General features: G+C 35.4%; 1 protein-coding gene across 9 annotated transcripts; it reads left to right on the top strand.

Moving 5' to 3' along the window:
- Positions 1-17: 17 nt before the first annotated feature.
- Positions 18-18,894, top strand: EFCAB14 (EF-hand calcium binding domain 14). 9 transcript variants are annotated; one of them, XM_087960217.1, is made up of 11 exons: positions 18-519; positions 2,611-2,759; positions 5,545-5,690; positions 6,677-6,775; positions 7,798-7,908; positions 8,535-8,570; positions 10,205-10,396; positions 10,497-10,577; positions 11,964-12,069; positions 12,957-13,088; positions 17,412-18,894. In XM_087960217.1, the coding sequence occupies exons 1-11, from the start codon at positions 284-286 to the stop codon at positions 17,417-17,419; spliced, it is 1,296 nt and encodes a 431-aa protein (XP_087816343.1). In that variant the 5' UTR covers positions 18-283; the 3' UTR covers positions 17,420-18,894. The 9 variants fall into 9 exon arrangements, with proteins under 9 accessions (XP_087816343.1, XP_087816342.1, XP_087816338.1 ...); XM_087960216.1 differs by having other exon boundaries at positions 8,469-8,570; XM_087960212.1 differs by lacking the exon at positions 17,412-18,894 and adding an exon at positions 14,479-16,671 and having other exon boundaries at positions 12,960-13,088.
- The last annotated feature ends 515 nt before the right edge of the window (positions 18,895-19,409 follow it).

Below are 19,409 nucleotides of genomic sequence, written 5' to 3'. Positions count from 1 at the left end.
AACGGCTCCAGCCCTTTGGTCGGCGAGGAGCAAGAGGAAGCGATGTTCTTCCCACGGCCATGGCTGGGGCTTCTGCGGCGGCAGCTAAAGCCGGTGGGAAGAAGAACCGGCCACAACGGCATCGGCGAAGCCTAAGAGATCCCGCCCGGCCTTCTTGAGACGCCCGCCTGGGCGGTGAACGTCGGAAACGCTGAAGCTGGCGAGCCGGGGCCCCGAATTAGGAGCCCCTCCTCCGTTGCGGAGCTCGGCTCCCCAGGGCCTCGCCCCGGCTCAGCAGAAGAGGATGAAAAAGCGCAAGGAGCTGAACGCGCTCATAGGCCTCGCGAGCGGTGGAAACGGCGACCGGGGAAGCGGCAACGGCGGAGGCGGCCGGCTCAAAAAGAAGCATCCCAGGAAAGGCTCTGCCTCGGGTCATCGGTTGCTCCGCACCGAGTCTGCCGAGAGCGTCACCAGCAGCTCCTCTGATCCGGATTACGGGGACAGATTCGGGCTGCCGGGCTCCCGCGCCCGCTTTTCTAAGTGAGACCCGGATAATCCAGGGAGAAGGGGAGGAAGGTGGCTGGGAAAGCAGGGATGGGATAGGCAGGGATAGGGGAGCGGAGGATTGTCTGTGGGGGTCAGGAGGAGGTTTAGGATTGGAAAGGGATGTGGCGCTTTAGGGAGAGGAAGAGACGCTGAACGGGTTTCGGTTTATACAGGTAGTCCTCGACTTACAACAGTCCACTTAGTGACCATACAACAGCACGGAAAAAAGTGCGACTGGTGACGGTTTTTCACCCTTATGACCTTTGCCCCTGGTTACGTGCTTTACATTCAAAGGCTTGACAGCTGACTCACATTTATGATGGTTGCAGTGTCCTGGGATCGTGTGATCAACTTTTGCAACCTTCTGAGAAGCAAAGTCGATGGGGGAAGCCAGATTCATAACAAACGGGGCAAGAAAAGTCGTAAAATGAAGCAAAACTCACTGAACAAATTTTTCACTTAGCAGCATAAAGGGGTTGGGCTTAATTGTGGTCGTAGGTTGAGGACTACCTGTAATCAACTCGGAATTTTGAAGAAGCTGAGTTAACAGGCCTTGAGAAGTAAAGTTGGATTTGGGATGAGTGTAAGTCAGAAAATATAGTGGTTAGAATAGCACTATTATTAACATAATCTTCAATCTGTTGCTTTGAATTTGTGTTGGATTGTAATTTAATGTCTTCAGCTGCTAGATGTTTTGGATGGATAGTAGTTGTAATCATAATTCATTTGGAGAACATCAAATTGCTGAGCACAGCTAGAACTGAAAACAATTGCTGGGTATGACAGCAATACAGGTTGGAGAATTAGCCTTCCCTGACATAGTAATGGGTGTGTTACTTGTACAACTTGTCCTGGTGTTATTCTTGGGCTCTGCTTAATGATGCAGGTATGGGGAAGAATGATACTGTCATTCTTTCTGTTTGAATATTGTTAGCTTGCAGAGATTATGCTGTTAGATTCCATAATATGATTTTGGTTACAGTAGTACATAAACATATATCAAAGCATAATTTGCTTTTATTAGCATTTGTTGTACATTTGTTTTTCCTTTGTAATGTTTCTACACATATTCCTGTGGGATAAGGTACTTTGTTGTATTTTTTTTAACATGTTCAACTTCACAATTCTGTCTCAGGCTTTGTGTAGAACCGTGATGGGGAACCTATGGTACTTGGGCTACAGGTGGCATGCAGACCATTTATGCCGGCATGCGAGCTGCAGGCAAACGTACCTCACTGCGCATGCGTGCGCCTCACAGCTAATTTTTGACCGGTTTTAGGCCTTTTTGGCCTCCCGCAGACTTGAGGAAGGCTTCTGCAGGCTTTGCAGGCCAAAAACTAGCCCCATTTCATCACTTCCTGTTTTTCCGAAAATACCGGAAGTGACGAAACGGGGGTAGTTTTCGGTCAGCAAAGCCTGCAGAAGCCTTCCTCAATCCTCTGGGAGGCTGAAAAAGGCCTCAAACCGAAAATCAGCTATGAGGCGCAGTGCAGGTAAGGGGGTGGCGTGGGTGGGTGGGGATTGTGCACGCATGCATAGGGTCTGTGGGGGGCACGCATTGCCTTCTGGGTGCTGGCATGTGAGTGTGGAAGCGCGCACACAATTTTTGGCACAGGAGCCCAAAAAGGTTAGCCACCACTGATGTAGAATAACACTATTTGTTCTTCTCCGAGATCTATGCATATTTAATATACGTTTATAGTCATAACTCATCACTCTTCTTTAAGCTAAACTATCCCAAATATTATAGCCTTTTCTTATATAGTTGTTTAATCTCCTTGATCATTTTGGTTGCCCTATTATGCTTTTTTTTTTTTTTTTTTGCTGTGTTATATTTTTCAAGCACAGAACTAAACTTAATATTTCAGATACAGACATGCCATATATTTATACAAGGACAATACAATATTGGCAGTTTTGTTTTTATTCCTAATTTTTCATAGCATGGAATTTTATATTTGGTATAGTACAAGTATATAGAGTTTAAAAGCACGATTGCTTCCTACATTGAATTTAGTAAGGTATCGGTTTAATGTAATATTTAGCTCTGTTAGCAAATACCAATTTAAAACATTTTTCATGTAGGGGGGACTACCTGCGATGCTGCAAACTCTGCTGCCTGTTATGTACTTTTATCATCCTGGCTGCTTGTATGGTGGCCTGTGTTGGATTGGTATGGATGCAAGTTGCTCTCAAAGAAGATCTGGATGGATTAAAGGAAAGATTTAGAACCAGTAAGTTCAAATGTCAAATATTTGCCATCTCTATAATGTTTTCAGGGAAGAAATTAGCATATATCTTGCTTTTAGCTAGCATGCATTACGGGCAAAATTATATATTCCCATTTTCTTAAGAATATTTTACCAAAAGCAAAAACAGTTTTGTTTTAATTTGATAGAAAGTAAGTATGTTTAGGCAAACTTTCTTTATCGTACAGAAAGTTGTATAAAGCAAGTAAAGAATGAATGGATGCTCATTTCAGAGAGCAGGGATATTTTATATTTTCAATATTTGGAACAGCTCTATTTCAGAAATAGCTGCATCTGTCTTGGTTATAACCTGAGACAATCTCTGCACCAGGGGAGATCCTAATTGCTGTCCTCTCCTACATTCTAATTTTGATATGGACTGTGCAGATTTTATATTTCAGTACAGGTAGTCCTCGACATACAACTAAAATTGAGCCCCAAATTTCTGCTGTTAATTGAGACATTTGTTAAGTTAATTTAACCCTGTTTAATGATCTTTCTTGCCTCAGTTATTAAGTGAATCACTGCAGCTGATAAGTTGTCACCTAAACCTGGCTTCTCCATTGACTTTGCTTGTCAGAAAGTTTGCAACATGACTTTGGAACACAGCAACAGTCATAAATATGAATCAGTTGCCAAGCATCTGAATTTTGATCATATGATGATGGGAATGCTGGAAAGGTTGTAGCTGAAAAATGATCATCAGTCACTTTTTCAGGGCTCTGGTAACTTTGGACAGTCACTAAATGAACTGTTATAAGTCAAGGACTATATGTATTATCTTTTTTTCCCTTCATCCTCTACTTCTGTGTTTTAAAATATTCCCTGATGGAGATATTGAAAGCTTATGCTTTTTTTTTAACCTTTGGATTGATGTAATTAACATCTTTTCTGAAGGGATTTTGAAATTAAACAAAGAATGAAAAGGACCTTGGAGATCAGTGGTCCACCGCCCTGCCCAGTAAAGGAATGTATTATTACAACATCTGTGATTGGTGGTCATCTGTTCTTTGTTTAAGCAGCTCCAGCCAATGAGAATCGCCTAAAGCAGTTTATTCAATTGTTAAACTACTATTGGAATCTTAGTAATGTCAATCATACTTAAGAAAACAATGTTCCTTCATGTAGGGAGTTGCTGGGTTATATCATACTTAATAAGAACTCAGTAGCATGAACATAATTTTTTTGTTTGCTAGTGCTAGTATTTGTGATTAATGGCATGCTTAACAGACCTTCCAATTGTGAGTTCCTTTATTATTAATGCATCTTTTACATGTAAAAATGTTTTTTGCAAAACTGCAGAAAATAGAGTCTTAGTCATATGGAAAAACAGCACATGCTTACTAAATGTAATCAAATATTTTGTGATCAATTTTAAGGTGTGTTTACGACAATTTGATTGCATTCTGTAAATAAAAGTTAAAATGTTTTGATCCTAAAAGTTTATTGATTTGCTAGTTTACAACAGCTTGCTTCTATTATCAGTGTACTGGATTTCAATTTCATTATTACTAGCAAACACTGAGTTATATGTCATCAGTTATGGATTGGAAAAGTATAAATATATTGGCATAGATACTTACAGTATATACTACTGGAACTCTGATTGTCATGACCTTTAACTGAGCAAAAGGGTGCATCACACAGCAACAATTTTTGAACTAAAAGTGTACCTCAAATGGGCTAATTTACAAAACCCAGGACCCGTGACTCCCAAGGGAATGAAATTTGGGAAAGATGTGGCTGCTTCTGGTGGTGCTGCACTCCTGCGGTGGTCACATGATCTTCATTTTCAATGACCTGTGAGGGCTTCCCAACTAATATCACAATTCCTCAGCCCCTCTCCCATCCAGCAGCTGGAAAGGAAGGGAGCAGAAATGGAGGAAGAAACCCCCAGCCCATGCTATGCGCCCCCCCCCCGTCTTCCCTTGATCTGTGTCTTACACATACCCCCTCCCCCACCCCCGTTTCTTCTCTTGACTGGTGCTGCCAGCCCTGCATGCCTTCCCTGTCTCATGCAGCACCTCTTTTATGCACACCCCTGCACTACTGCCTGGTGAGAGGGGGAGAAAAACTTTCTGCTGGCTTCCCTGCTAACTTCTTCCTGCAAGTTTCCCACAAGCAAAATAAATGGACAAGCCAGGAGGGAGGGAGGGAGGGAGATTTTCTGATGCTACCTACCAACTTCCCACATGAAAACTCAATGGGGAAGCAGGCAGAAAGTTTGAAGTGGCTCCCACTCCACAATTGTTTTGTTCACCTATGGTCTTTGTTTCTTTGTTTAGGTAAGGAAATATCTTTGAAAGGATGACCCAATAGGGCATGGGGTGTCTTGTGTTTTAATGTTTTATGAAAAATGGGTACAATAAATGCACTGGGAAGGGTACCTGAGACCTGAAAGAAAATGTTTGTTGTTTACTTGAATTATACTCTGTTTTTTTCTACTCTAGCAAGTTTCTTAAGACAAAGCAGAATCCCTGCAGTATCAAATTAATATAATGAACTAGAGATAATGTTTCTAAATACAAGACAGTGGAGACCAAATGCAATTCCCATAATTTGGGAACAGTGCAAGAGAACAGGTTCTTCTGCATATTATGAAACGATAATGGGCTTCTAAAGCTGGGAATATCTCCCAAAGAACTTGTGCATATTCATCATGAGAGTCATAGCCTCTTAGATATTCTGAATTAGAGCCTGAAAGAAATTATGTTCATGTTTTCAGATTCATTCATTAATCCATTCAGATTCATTTAATTTTCTATTTTAGTGGAATCTAATCAAAAAAACTCATTTCAAGAAATTCCCAAAATGACCGAAGACCTCCGTAATAAAGAAAAGGAATTGGAAAAAATTAAGAATGGAGATTTGGGGATAAACAAAATATGGATAAACATCACTGAAATAAGCAAACAGGTAAAATGAGCAAGCATTTGTTCAAGTAAAGTTGCATCAAAAATAGTGTTAAATAGCACTTTTAATCACTCAATTTAGTCAGTTCATATTACATTCTACTGAACATTTTCTATATTGGGCAATAGAATGTCCAACCATTCCTTTGTTTACCAATAGGGTTTAGAATTTAGAATTTTTTATTGGCCAAGTGTGATTAGACACAAGGAATTTGTCTCTGGTGCAACAATAATGATAGATCATTATCATAGTCATTTTAAAAATACATTCATCATAAAACGTTAGATACAACACTTAGTGATAGTCATAGATACTAAATAAGCAATCAACATAAACCATGCTAGGATACTAAGTAAACAATATAAATCGTAAGATATAAACAAAGGTATAATAAGAACATAAGGAGAAAAGTGAGAATAATGAGAAGTAAGAAAAATGAGAATAATGATGGTAATACTGCCTTTCTAGATAGTTTTACAGTGTTGTGGGAATTATTTAGCAGAGTGATGTCATGGGGGGGGAAATCCTTAGCTCTAGTTGTTCTGATGTGCAGTATCCTATTGCTTCGTTTTGAGGGTAGAAGTAGAAACAGTTTATGTCCAGGACGTGAGGGTGTGTGTGTCTGTAGATATTTTCACAACCCTCTTTCTGGCTCATGCAGTATATATGCAGGTCTTCAACAGAAGGCAGATAGGTAGCAATTGTTTTTTCTGCAGTTCTAATTATCCGTTGAAGTCGGTGCTTGTCTTGATTGGACAGTTATAGAGGTGCAGATGATAGACTCAAAAATTCCTCTGTAGAAGTGTATCAGCACCACCTTGGGCAGCAATAAAGGGGAATATCTGTTGTTTAGGTTTGTTCCTTTGAGTCAGTCTTCAGTCCTGATAACTCAACAGTAACACATTCATAACATGACCTTAGGATGAACCTTTACAACAGAAAAGATAAAAATCTGTCCTGTAAAGTCATTCTTTCATTTGTGATTACAGATATCTTTGCTGATGTTGGCAGTAAATCATCTCAAAGCAAATATTAAATCTGCTTCTGATTTAATTAATCTTCCTGTTACAGTGGAAGAGCTTCAGAAAGTATGTATTATATTCAATACTAATCTATCTTTAGAATTTTTTGTGCTATAGATAAGTTGACAAGTACAGAGCTTTTCATTGTGTCTTTCCTTCCTAATAGGAACTATATTTTATTGTGTTTTTAATCCCTCTTTTTTTTTGAAAATGTATGAAGGAAACATAAAAATATATTTGTAAAACTTTTGAAATCCTGCTTTCCAGTTCATGTGACTAGATCATGAAAAATGGTATATTTCACCAATGATACAAATCACTTGTAGGAAGAATATAGGTGACAGTTAGTAGTGGTGATTTCAGTGTCTTTGCAGTAATAAGGCCCACCAGTAAAATTGGGCATAAGTAATATATTCAGAATTGTTTATATGCTTATAGGCAATATTATGTTGGCTTGCCTGGAAGTGAGTTCCTTTTTCTATATGTAAGCTAAATGCAATACTTTTGACAGATTGTATTTCCAGCACTTTATATATTTTTCCTATAATCCAGAAAGTAATTTGCATCATACTTTGTGATCTGATAATAGAACTGATAATACTAGATGTTTGTGTTTCTAAACACTTTTACAAATATCTGTTTGCATGTTTTTCTCCAAATATGAAAACAGTTCATCATAGGATGTATCTTTTCTTGCATATCCAAGCACATAGAATGCCGATGCAGTTGGAACCTTTGTGGGTATATGGCAATATAAATGATATTGTCTGGTTGTGTGTATACACTACAATGTATACTTTATATAAGCTTTGATGTGGAAGTGATTTCAATGGAGCAATACAAAGTGACTTATTTTATCCACAGACCTGATTCCATATTCTTCAAATGTGATATATGTTCCCAGTTAAATATATCCAAGAACATAAATTGTTATTCATATTGTTATAAATGGGATTTGTTAATGTACATTCTTTGTGTTTAATGTAACCAATTAAAATAATTCCTCACTGGAGTAAACACATTTGAATTTCAGTTAGTTGATCAATGAATGTCCAATGCTAAAAGATTTGCTGTTGTTTTTTCCCTAGACTGTTGCTACCATAGGTAGCACAGTAACTAGTGTTCATCATGATGTTGAGGCCATGCAAGCAGCAATTGAAGAGCAAAAGAAGACTCTAGAAACTCTCCAAAAAGAAATAGTAAGGATTTATAGACATTTCACAAAAGCACATTCTATAGCTCATCCTATAAGAATTTCAGATTTGGTATGCAATTTAAAAATAAAAGTGGCTGAAGCTTGTTTTTCCCTATTTTCTTGTTTAAAACCCCCTATGGATTTATTAAGAAAAAATGATGTTTATAGTTTACCATATTAAGTGGAATATATTTTATGTTCTTATAAGTTCGTTAAACTTTATCTGGTCTTAAAACCAATTTAAATTTGTAAAATTTATATAATCAGATTTGTAGATATTGACTGTTTTATGCACATCACATTTTAGGCGGTTAGTTATTCAGACACCTCACTTTTCTAGCTATAACTCTGCTTCATATTCTTCCTGCATAAAAACCTTAAATTCAAATTTAATGTCAAGTAAAGCAAATGCCAGTATTTTATGGCTGCTCGCAAAAGGTTTACTGTCTTCTTTTTGCTTTCTTCTCCTTCAATTATTTGCGGAATGTAAATAAGTGTTATGCCTGATGGGTTATGAATATTCAAATAATAACTGGTTTGAACACATGTCTTAATATATTTCAGAATGAACACACAGAAGATGTTAGACAAAAGCATTTACCTTCCTTTTCCTCCTCTTCTGTCCCCCAGATAAATGAAAAGAATATGACGAACATTTGTAAACAGGTGCTGCTCTTTTGCTTTTAAAAGCTTTGGAAATCACGGTTGCAAAACTGTTATGTTAAAATGAAGCCAGGATAGCTTTGCATTGTTATACTACTATTTAGTATTATTTTTGGAACACAAATGCTGATACTTATAGGGCCTCTGGAATGAAAAGAATAACTAGTCAAGAAGCTATTGCTGTTGCTTCAAATGCATCTATCATATAATTGTTGAGAGTAGTTGCAATATGATAAGGACTTAGGTATCGCATCCAAGATAGAAAAAAGATGCCCTTTCCGTAAAACAATTATTCAGTGTTTAAACACTCCCAAGTATCAAACAGTTACTGAATTGGTCCCCGTATCTTCCTATTAGCCACCTGACGTAGGTTGAGTAATTTAGAATTCTTTATTGGCCACATGTGATTAAACACACAAGGAATTTGTCTCCGGTGCATACACTGTCAGTGTACATACAACAATAGTGATAGATTATCATAGTCGTGGTAATAGCGGTAATACATTCATCATAAAACATTAGATAACAACACTTAGTGATAGGCATGGATACTAAATAAGCAATCAGCATAAATCATACTAGGATACTAAGTAAACAATATAAATCGTAAGGTACAAGTAACAAAATTACAAGATAAGGAGATAGGTAATAGGGAAGATGAGAATAAAGATGGTAATACTGCCTCTCTAGATAGTTTTACAGTGTTGTAGGAATTAGTTGTTTAGCAGAGTGATGGCATGGGGGGTGTGGGGAACTGTCCTTATGTTTAGTTGTTCTGACCTGCAGTGCCCTATAGTGTCATTTTGAGGATAGACGTTGAAGCGGTTTATGTCCAGGATGTTGGGGGTGGGGAGGTGTCTGTAGATATTTTCACAACCCTCTTTCTGGCTTGTGCAGTATACAGGTCCTCAGTGGAAGGCAGATTGGTAGCAGTTGTTATTTTCTGCAGTTCTAATTTAAATTTAATAATTTAAAAACCAAGAATAAATATGTTCACAAAACTACAATGGCATTCTAATAGTTTAATGGTTGTGCAGAATCCATGATAGCCACTGAAATTGGCCTGCATCAGAGAAGAGGTGCATGAGATAACATCTAATTCTGCTTCTGTCTTTGACTTGTGGTTGAGCACATTTCCATTTGCTAAGCTTGGCAGTTAAGTGAGTTTTGCCCCATTTTACGACTTTCTTGCCACAGTTGTTAAGTGATTCTCTGTGGTAAAGTTAGTAACATGATTGTTAAGTGAATCTGGCTTCCCCACTGACTTTGCTTCTCAGACGTTTGCAAAAGATGGTCACATGACCCTAGGACATTGCAACCATCATAAATATATGCTGGTTGCCAAGCGTCAAAATTTTGATCACGTGACCATAGGGATGCCGCAAGATCGTGTGAAGAACAGTCATAAGTCATTTTTTCCAGTACCATTGTAACTTTCAATAGTCACTAAACGAGTGGTTGTAACTCAAGAGGTGATTGTATATTCCTTTGATACACAATTTGTTCTGTTGAACTTGAAAAGGCTACAGAGAATAGTTTATAGTGTACTAGATTCATTAAGATTATGTTCTGCTTATTTTCAGTAACCTTGTTCCACTGCTTTTATAGCAAAGTAATGATTTTCTTTTGTTAAACAGGATAACCAATATCTACATATCTCTATAGAGGAGATGAACTCTACCCTAATGTTACATCAGAAATTGAATGATTTAAAATTTTTCAATCTGGATTCCACAGTCACCAATCTAAGCTGGAAAGTTACTTCCTTAGAAAATCATATGTTTGTTGTGAATAAACCAGAAAACAGAAAGAACCTTACCTTTGGTATGGTAAGTGTCTAAATATTTTGGGAATGAAACACTTGCAACATGTTGCTTGTGCAGGATAGTATGCCACAAGCAAACACATGCATTATACTGTCCCTTACAGGTGAGTAACCTAACTACCTCGGTAAATGTGAAAAATGAATCAAGAAATGAAACAACTGCTGAAAAAGTAGAAAATATGGAGGTAAGTTTTGGAGAACCATAGCAAAAGAGTTTTTTTTTTAGAACCCCCTTGAGTTGTCTTCCTGACTTTGAGGGTAAGAGGAGTAAGGTAACCAACTCAAGTGAAATGACAAAACAACTGAGGTTCATAGCCCATATATATTTTTCTCCATTCACATTTTGTAAAAACAAAAATTCCGTGTGAGCTGAAAAGTTGAAAAGAAGATATTGGTTCAGCCTTGAAAAAATAATAAAAAATTTAAAAAATTAAGGATAAACTATATAGCAGTAAATTTACAGTTTCACATACACTTTTTGTTTCTTTATAAATTTCAGTACTGCATTAAAAACAAAATGGAAGCAAGTAAAATGATATTTTAGCTTTTACAGTGGTTGATATTAAATGTGTAACTGCTCCAAAGCTGATGAAACACAATATGTAGCTTTGTTTATTTACCTATGTTGAGTTCTGTTTAACTAAAAAGTGTACAAGACTCTTGAAAACATGTTCTTGTGTCTTTTGTATCTGGGAGAACAGCATTTTTGTTTCAAACATTTCAGAACTTTAATTATATGGTCACCAATTGACTGAAGTGAGTTTGGCTGTTATTTAATGCTGAAAGTCAATAACTTATTCTTTTTAAAAATACTTTAAAATATAATAAAATATTTCTCTATGGGGCATTAGAACATCACTTCAACTTTCCTCTTCGTTCAAAACCTTAGATATAATAATATCTTGATGGAAAGAAAAACATGCTTTTAAAGGTCATACATTCACAAGGCAAAATATATTCAAAAAAACTGTTAAAAAATCAGTTGTTTCTAAGGATAATTCTCATGCTGCAAAACTACTCAGGTTATTTTATGTTGTAGCTAATGACTAATTAAAGTCATTAATTAACCAGGGGTTTAGTCACATTTTAAGAATATGAGCAATTATAGAGTACCATTACAGCAGAGATTTACACCAGAACTTTAGCTTTAAGATTTGAGGAGAGAATGCTAATTTTACCAATAAAACAGGCTTTACTGTGTATTTATGTCAATCATAGATTGATTAATTCAATATACAGTCATGTAAGAGAAGTACAGCAGAGAATCATTTTAATTTAGTTTATTCAACTTATAGATAGAACTATGACTTGGTATAACAATACCTGAAATTAGTTACTGTTGATAGGAATTAAAATAAAATTCCTGCTGGATTTTGACATTGCCAATTCCCTTTTCACATTGATAGTTCTGAAACCATCAAAATTATAGTATTTGCAGTTACAATATTAGGAAAAAAGGTAAATATACTTGCTAGAAATATATAAATGATACAGTGGATTTTGTATTAAGTGCAATCAAAGTAGAACAAACAGGGCTACTTTAGAGTTTTTTTTTAATTGGTAATCTACAGAAAATAGAAAATGGAGAATCTCAGGTATCCAAACTAAAAGAAAAGCTGCAGTTGATTAATGCTCTGTCAAGCAAATCAGATAGTGAACGATCTGAAGCACTTAAAGGTAAACATCTCATATACATGTCACTTTGCATATTTTATTAGAATATCAAGCTAATTTTATTTTATCATGCTTTAATTACTAACTTACTTTAACAAATTGTTATCTGTTTCCAAATGCATACCTGAAGGTATGGAGATTTATTTACTGGCTAGCATTTGAATTCAAGCTTCTGAACTAAATCTTTTAATTGTCATATTTCATAGAATTGAACATCATTTTCAGAATTTATATGTTTGTCAGTTTCCACTTGGGGGCCACCCTTGGAGAACATTTGGAAACTAGTTGTAGTAGAATGCAACTAACTGGTGCTGCCTAGTATAATCATATTTCACATTTCCGCATGATCTGTATTGTTGGCCACTTGGTTTACAGGTGCTTATTACCACCTTTAACATCCTATATGGTTTGGAGTTGGATTTTTAAAAGAGTATCTACTCCAGATGTCAGTAACTAGGTCACCTAAGGTAGACCTGCTGAGAGTCCCCATTTATCATGAGCTACAATAGGATTTGCAGTGGATGTAGAAAATCTACACACCCCTGTTAAAATGCCAAGTTTTTGAGATGTAAAAAAAAATCGGACCAAGATTAATCACTTCAGATTTTTTTTCCAGCTTTAATTTAACATATAAACTGAAAACAAACTGAAATTGATGATTTGATTAAAAAACAAGCACTAGTTCTTGTTTCTCAATCTCTAGAAGGCAGTCAGTCTATATGCTTATTATTTACTTTAGTATGAGTGGAACTAGAACACATTTGAAATCTGCTAATATTGCTTGTGACTGCTTTATACCATTTTAACGTCCCCTCCCTCCACCTTGATGCATGATATTTGCTGTTATCAAATAAGAAAAATAAATGACTACTGTAAAATTGCTTTGACAGTAGAAAATCCACAGAGCATGACATCAGAGCCTACAAAACTTCCAATAATTTCTTCAAGATCACTTGGCAATAATGTTGAGCGAAGTCGACACCCAAGAAGCTTGTCTTTACCTGGAATATCCAACATAGAAGGTAAAGTTGAAGTTTTTAGACATGGAACAAGAACCCATGTTTTGTGTGCAAAGGATTCTAGAAATTAATAAATTTGGATCTATAGATGTCAAAGAGTTGTCTTTACAAATTTAAATTGGGAGACTACATTTAGAAATGGCAAAATGAATGAATATATTAGGATTTATTTATGATGGTAAATGTTTGGTTGTGTATACCTCTTTGAGATGGGATAAATAGCTGCTAGTTTCAGGTGGGATGAGCAGAATTGGGATTACAGAGAGATACTTAATCCCATCATCAGTTCATCTGTTTCTTTGTTAGCCATAATAGCTTTGAAAAATATTCATTTAGATCATGGGTGTCAAACTGAATGCCCACAGGCTGGATCCGGCCCATGGGGTGCTTAGATCTGGCCTGCGGGGCTGTCCTTGAAACAGCAAAGGATTGGCCTGTGGTACCTCTGCGGACCTCCCCAGCTCTGTTTTCACTGGCAGAGCTCTTGAACCACCACAGGCACCCCCAACACAAGTGATGTTAAACTGGCTATGCCCACCCTTGGTCATGCCCACCCCGGCCCCCTAAGGTCAAACATAACCCTGATGCGGCCCTCAATGAAATCGAGTTTGACACCCATGGTTTAGAATAGACCATGTTAGAAAAAAGGGTGACTCTCTGTTTTTGCAGGATCCCCATGTCCTAATTATCCCTTGATTTTCTTAAATATTTTGTATTGGGGTCTTGCCATAGGTTATCCAATTGAAAATATTAAAGTAACAAAAGAAATATACTGAACCTAGCTAAAATGTATAAAAACAATATAAAATGGGTTGTTATACTACAGTCTACTCTGAATACTTGAAGCACATAATCAGCTATATTGAGACAGTTGACATACATTAATATTTAGCCATTATCTCTTTCCAAATGTTTAGTGTTATTTCTGCTAGTTTAATGCATACGTATCATTATTGTTTTGGGGTCAGCTCAGACATAATGATTTTCCGTAGTTTAGTAAATTGAAAACAAGGTTGCAATCTGGTTTCATACCATTTCTTTCTCCATTACAAAGCAATATTGACTTTTTGTGGTTTTTAATCAACCATAATAGTAATTTTAGACATCCTAGACATAATGAAAATAGCCTTAGTTTAATAAATGTATACCAAATTGCATTTTCTGAATTGCAGATGAATGAACAACTCTAATTAAATAATCCATGATAGAAATATCAGTGCTGACAGTAAGGAGACTGAGTTTGAGGGACATGATGCTATTATTGGCACAATCAAGTTATTTCTTAAGCTAACACCATTGCAACTGACTTGTACAGATCATAGAAGTTTGGGGTGATTGAATTCAGGAGAGAGCAATGAATGGTTTTTTATAAAAAAAATTTTTGCCCTTGCAGATCTTCAGAATTTATTCAGGACTTCTAGCCAAGGCATTAATGACAAGTTATCATATGAAGACCTGGAAAATCTGGTTGGATCTATAGTGCATGATCCACAGAGTTTTCAGGAATTTGATGAAGATGGAGATGGAAGATATTCTATATCAGAACTGAAAGTAGCATTGGGTCTATAGTATCTTTTCTTATAAACACAGTATTGAAGGACTACAGTAGCTATTGTTTTGTTTTTGTTTTTTAAAAACCAACTGAATAAGTAAAAGCTACTTATAGCACTTTTCCCAGTGATCTACTAGTCTTTGAAGTTAATTTAGTGTATCAGCTGACACCTTTAAAATTTCTGTTATTTGGAAAACAGCGAAAAGCTTTTATATTTTTATCTGCTGTAACATTAGATATGTTGACCCCTGAAAGATTTTCCAACTTTTGAGGCCCTGATCGAGGGGTAAATAGCCATGCTTAAATTTGTTTATGCAAACAGGGCCTATTAATAGCAAATACATTATTGCATTGGTTTGGATTCCCACAGAACTAGGGACATTTTATTTGTCCTGGATCACAGCCCCAGGATTGCATTGCATTGCATTGAATAATTGTAATGAAAATGATAATTGCACCTTATGACTACACGAAGAATTTTATCTCAGAGTTCTTATTTCCCTTATAAGGGAAGCTCGTCTTCAAGTTAAAATATGTGTATATATTGACAAACTTGATTTTATATTTCAGATCTGCCTTAAATTAGCTGCACTTTAGAATAAAATATAAAAATCTGATTTGCAGGATGGGATTCTTCCATTTGTAAATATTTAAACTAGAATAACTTATACATATTTGGGTCTAATATTCATCAAAAGTAATTAGTGTTCCAGTTTGTATTAAGTAAAAGTCGATAATAGAAAACATTGCTTCTTGCTAGGAATTACACTTGTATGACACTCCTTTCCTATATTGGTTTGTGAATCACTGGTAAGTTTTGTGCTATTCAAGTACTAACTTTTATGCCAGACTCTAAAGGAGACTTCAATTCTTGAAATTGAGATAAAAAGACATTCAGAGAAACAGGTTGTAAGAATAATAATTTCTTCTGATTTTAACTAAATCACAGATTCATTGCTATTTTCAATTATAATAATTTTATGAAGAAGGATTCCTGCTGGAAACACTGCAATATTTACTTCAGTTTTTCCCATTGTATTGGTGATACCTAATTCAATTAACCTTTCCCAATTTAACAGAGGATTAAAAGTGGTGTTAATGGTTAGTAGTTAATATTAACAATAATTAGGATACTCTCAAGAGAAGAATAAGATGATAAGGACCAAATTATATTTTGTACTAAGTACAACTTTGCATTTTCACTCTGTGGTTTGCTGATTTATTTTAACATTAATTCCAATGTGAGGTTCAAATGGATTGAGATTGTGGCATGGACGTGCTATTTTTTTTCCAGATAATTAAATCTCCTTTTTCTTAAATTGAAGTTTGAGAAAGATTTCCACTAGGAGTACAGCATCTTCCTATATACTATCAAGATTAGTAAGCTTTTGCCTTATTAAAAAAACAGATGTGTTTGTGAATGTGAAGTCACTTTTGATGATGTAGTGTAAGCTATAAACTTGGAAATTCAAAACATTTTAAGCTGCTGTGTTTTGTTTTGGTTATTGAAAACATCAGGTGTTGTCAGGCAAACAAACAGTAGGATTTCGTTTAATAAATAACCTCAGATAAGCATTATTCCCTGTACAAACCAAATACAGCAAGATTTTCTAATGTGCCACTATTACTGTAAATCTATTTTTAAAGGATATGTTGAGTAGAATGCTGTCATAATTGTTGGCTTTCTTTACAGCTTTTAGTTTAGCAAATTTTAAGTTCTCAGGAATCTTCATTGCCCATAATGGCAGTGGTTTCTATCAAAGTACTGAGCACTGGTGTACTAGAATATGATGTAAACAGATGCCTTCCAAAAATTTAATGAACAGGTTTTGGAAAACCAGATTCCCTTATCTAGACAATTATCCAGAATGCAAATTGTTTCCTTAAATTTATATGTTAGCTATATCCATTAAAGCTCAAAATTCATATTGTGTTCATAACTGAACACCAGTATTCTTTTGGATAAAATTAATTTTATATGCTTTGTGTATAAAAACCATTGACCAAATAAAGCAATAACAATTAAATATAACAGTATTTGTATGTGTGTATGTCATATGATTGTATAACAAAATATTGAAGGTATTTTTTTAAAGGTGGCTTGTTATGATCCATATGAAAAGAATGACTTTTAATCTCAGTATTAAGTTGATTATCATGAGCACTTTTAGGGATTGCTTTCAGGAACATTTTTGTTGTAACAGAAATCTCACTCCAAAATTTCTGATCCAATTTAGAAGCTGAATTCAATAACTCAATACTGTACCGTAAGAGAAATATGTATTTGAAAACTATCCTACATTAAAGGAATACTTTCATTAGAAAAAAATACCTAAGGTTAATTCATACTTTATGTTATAGAGCAGGAAGGAAGGTAGTATCACTTGGAATGATTGCTGAGGGTCCTTAGCATACCAGCATTTCCCCATTCCTCGTGTGTATGTCATCACTGAGAAAGAAGGCATTCATACTTAGCAAATTTAAGTGATGAAATGTCTAAATTCTGAAGTGCAAAAGCTTGTAAATTTTCCCTATTTGCAAGCTTTTCAGAAAGCTAACTCTTCATGTAAAATCTTGAAGTAATTCTATCTTGCTGTTTTTGAATGTAATTAGAGCCTTCAATATACATCGTTTGTCTTATGTGTTTCTCCTAATTTGCAATATTTGTGCATTTAAAGTAAATTTATGCATATTATCAGGAAAGCAAAATAAATATGGCAATCTGAGTATTATAAATTGGCTCAAATAGCTCACTCTTTGAAATTATTTTACAGTTAATTAACAATGTGCAATAGCTGTTCAGCAGAATTGATTTGAAACTGAATATGCAGCATTCTTCAGAGCTGAGCCTGCCTGTTTAGGGAATGTTATGTAAGAAAGAGTAATGGGAATTAGCTAAACCACTGGTCAAAAACTTAACATTTCCCCCATTTTAGCTTTATCGTCCTTAAGATATAATACTCTTCTGAATTGAACTGATGCCACAAGTCATATCATGTCTGTCTATCAGCCATGCTGAGCAGGATAGCTGGAAGCTGTAACATATTTTAGAAAAACACAAGATTTTGAAATGTTCGTATGGATATTAAGCTACAGGTTTTTTTTCCCAGTGTTCATGGGTGCCCATGAAATGGACTCATCTTTTTAGCATGGTAATAACAGAAGGCTTCAAATGAATGTTGAATTTATTGCAATGCTTCCAATGAATATATTATTTTTTAAAAAAATTACTGTATTTTTTGGACTATAAGATGCACTCCCCACCCTAAAAAAAAGTGGGTGGAAATGTCTGTACGTCTTATAGAGCAAACACGGGCCTGTTTTTGGTCTCCCAAACCTTCCGCGCGTCCTATTTTTTGCCCTCCCTGGCGCCCAGAAGCACTCTGCAGGCCAAAAAAAGACTCACTTTTGGCCTGTAGAGTGCTTCTGGTCGCTGGGGAGGGCAAAAACGGGACGCACAAAGGCAAAAAACTAATTTTTTTCTTGTCTTCCTCCTCTAAACCTAGGTGCGTCTTATGGTCTGGTGCGTCTTATAGTCTGAAAAATACAGTAGGTTATTCAGGTATTTCACAATAATAGAATCCTCTGATAAAATTAGGGACATTCAGAATAGAAAGAATAGGGACAGGGTAAAGTAACAGTGGAATGTATTGTATCTTTTGTGATTGCACAAAAAATTCTAGTGGCATTTAAAAAGTAAAAATTACTTATCTTTTTGTTCAGATAATCATATGAAAAGAATGAATAAAATTAAGATTTATAGAAAAGGGTAGTTTATTTGTATGGAGAAGCATAACATTGCAAAGGAAATAATTCTTAAGGGTTTTGAAAGATTGAAACCTGTTTTCCTTGTATGGGAGTGTTGGGTATAGTTTAAAAGTGGTACTGCTTTTTATGCTATTAAAAAAAGAGTCTTGATTTTATATCTCCAGAATGAAAATTATGTCCTTTAGAATATGAATTAACTAATCTGATCTTTAAAATGTTAAAAAACAATGCTCTGCTGTGAATCATAGTGTTTGTTCTTTAGGATTTGTATTGGAATCCACTGCACTGAAAGTACACTGGTTTTACATTGTATAAAGGTAATTGATTTGCATTGTCCTACTTAAACTAATTGAAATGGTTTATAAAATAGGACCTCACAAATGTGTAAAAGCTCTAATGGAGTGAATGAAAGCTGGATTTAGCTGTTGCATTTTGCACCTATTATGCATTGTGAATGTCAAATCTAAATAAAATAGTTTGTTTTGGGTCTAATGGTTATTTTATTTCATCTAGAAAAATATGTTATAGAATAAACTGAGGCATTCAGCTTTCTCTTTGATAATGCGGTTCACTTGAAAAAATCCTATTGTGTCTATTAGAATTGCATAACATGATAAACTGATTTGTAAAAACAGTTGCTGTTCCCAGATTACCTCTCACACTGGAAAAAAATAAGTTGCTCCAAAATATTCACTGAGTTGGACCATAATTTGTACTATATTTTACTTTAAGTTTTAAAAGGCTGCACTATAAGTGCCATTTGTTAGCCATAACTAACTTTGCTAATGAAATGTGAGACACTCAGGACTAAACAATGTTTGCTGGTTTTAATTATAAAGACTTCCATACACTTTGCTTTTTGATATATCTGGATATTACTCATATATTTTAAAATGTAATTTGTTAGTGAAGTTAAAATTGAAGTATGGCCATGTAATAATATTCAGCTCTTTGGACAATTGGGATGAAATATAGATTTAGAAACCTTGGAAAGAACATATACT

This window comes from Notechis scutatus, chromosome 3 (assembly GCF_049901735.1).
Source record: "Notechis scutatus isolate UNSWTSFEM ecotype Mainland chromosome 3, rNotScu1.2, whole genome shotgun sequence".
Lineage (NCBI taxonomy): Eukaryota > Metazoa > Chordata > Lepidosauria > Squamata > Elapidae > Notechis > Notechis scutatus.
Note: the sequence above shows the minus strand (reverse complement) of the source record. Positions and strands in the feature narration are given on the sequence as shown.

Bases quoted from the DNA above. Each gene is read 5' to 3' on its own strand.
- EFCAB14 (XM_026665808.2), top strand. From the start codon at position 284: ATGAAAAAGCGCAAGGAGCTGAACGCGCTCATAGGCCTCGCGAGCGGT. The intron at 7,909-8,468 runs GTAAGGATTTAT...AATATATTTCAG, and splicing joins AAACTCTCCAAAAAGAAATA to AATGAACACACAGAAGATGT. The intron at 10,578-11,963 runs GTAAGTTTTGGA...GGTAATCTACAG, and splicing joins AAAAAGTAGAAAATATGGAG to AAAATAGAAAATGGAGAATC.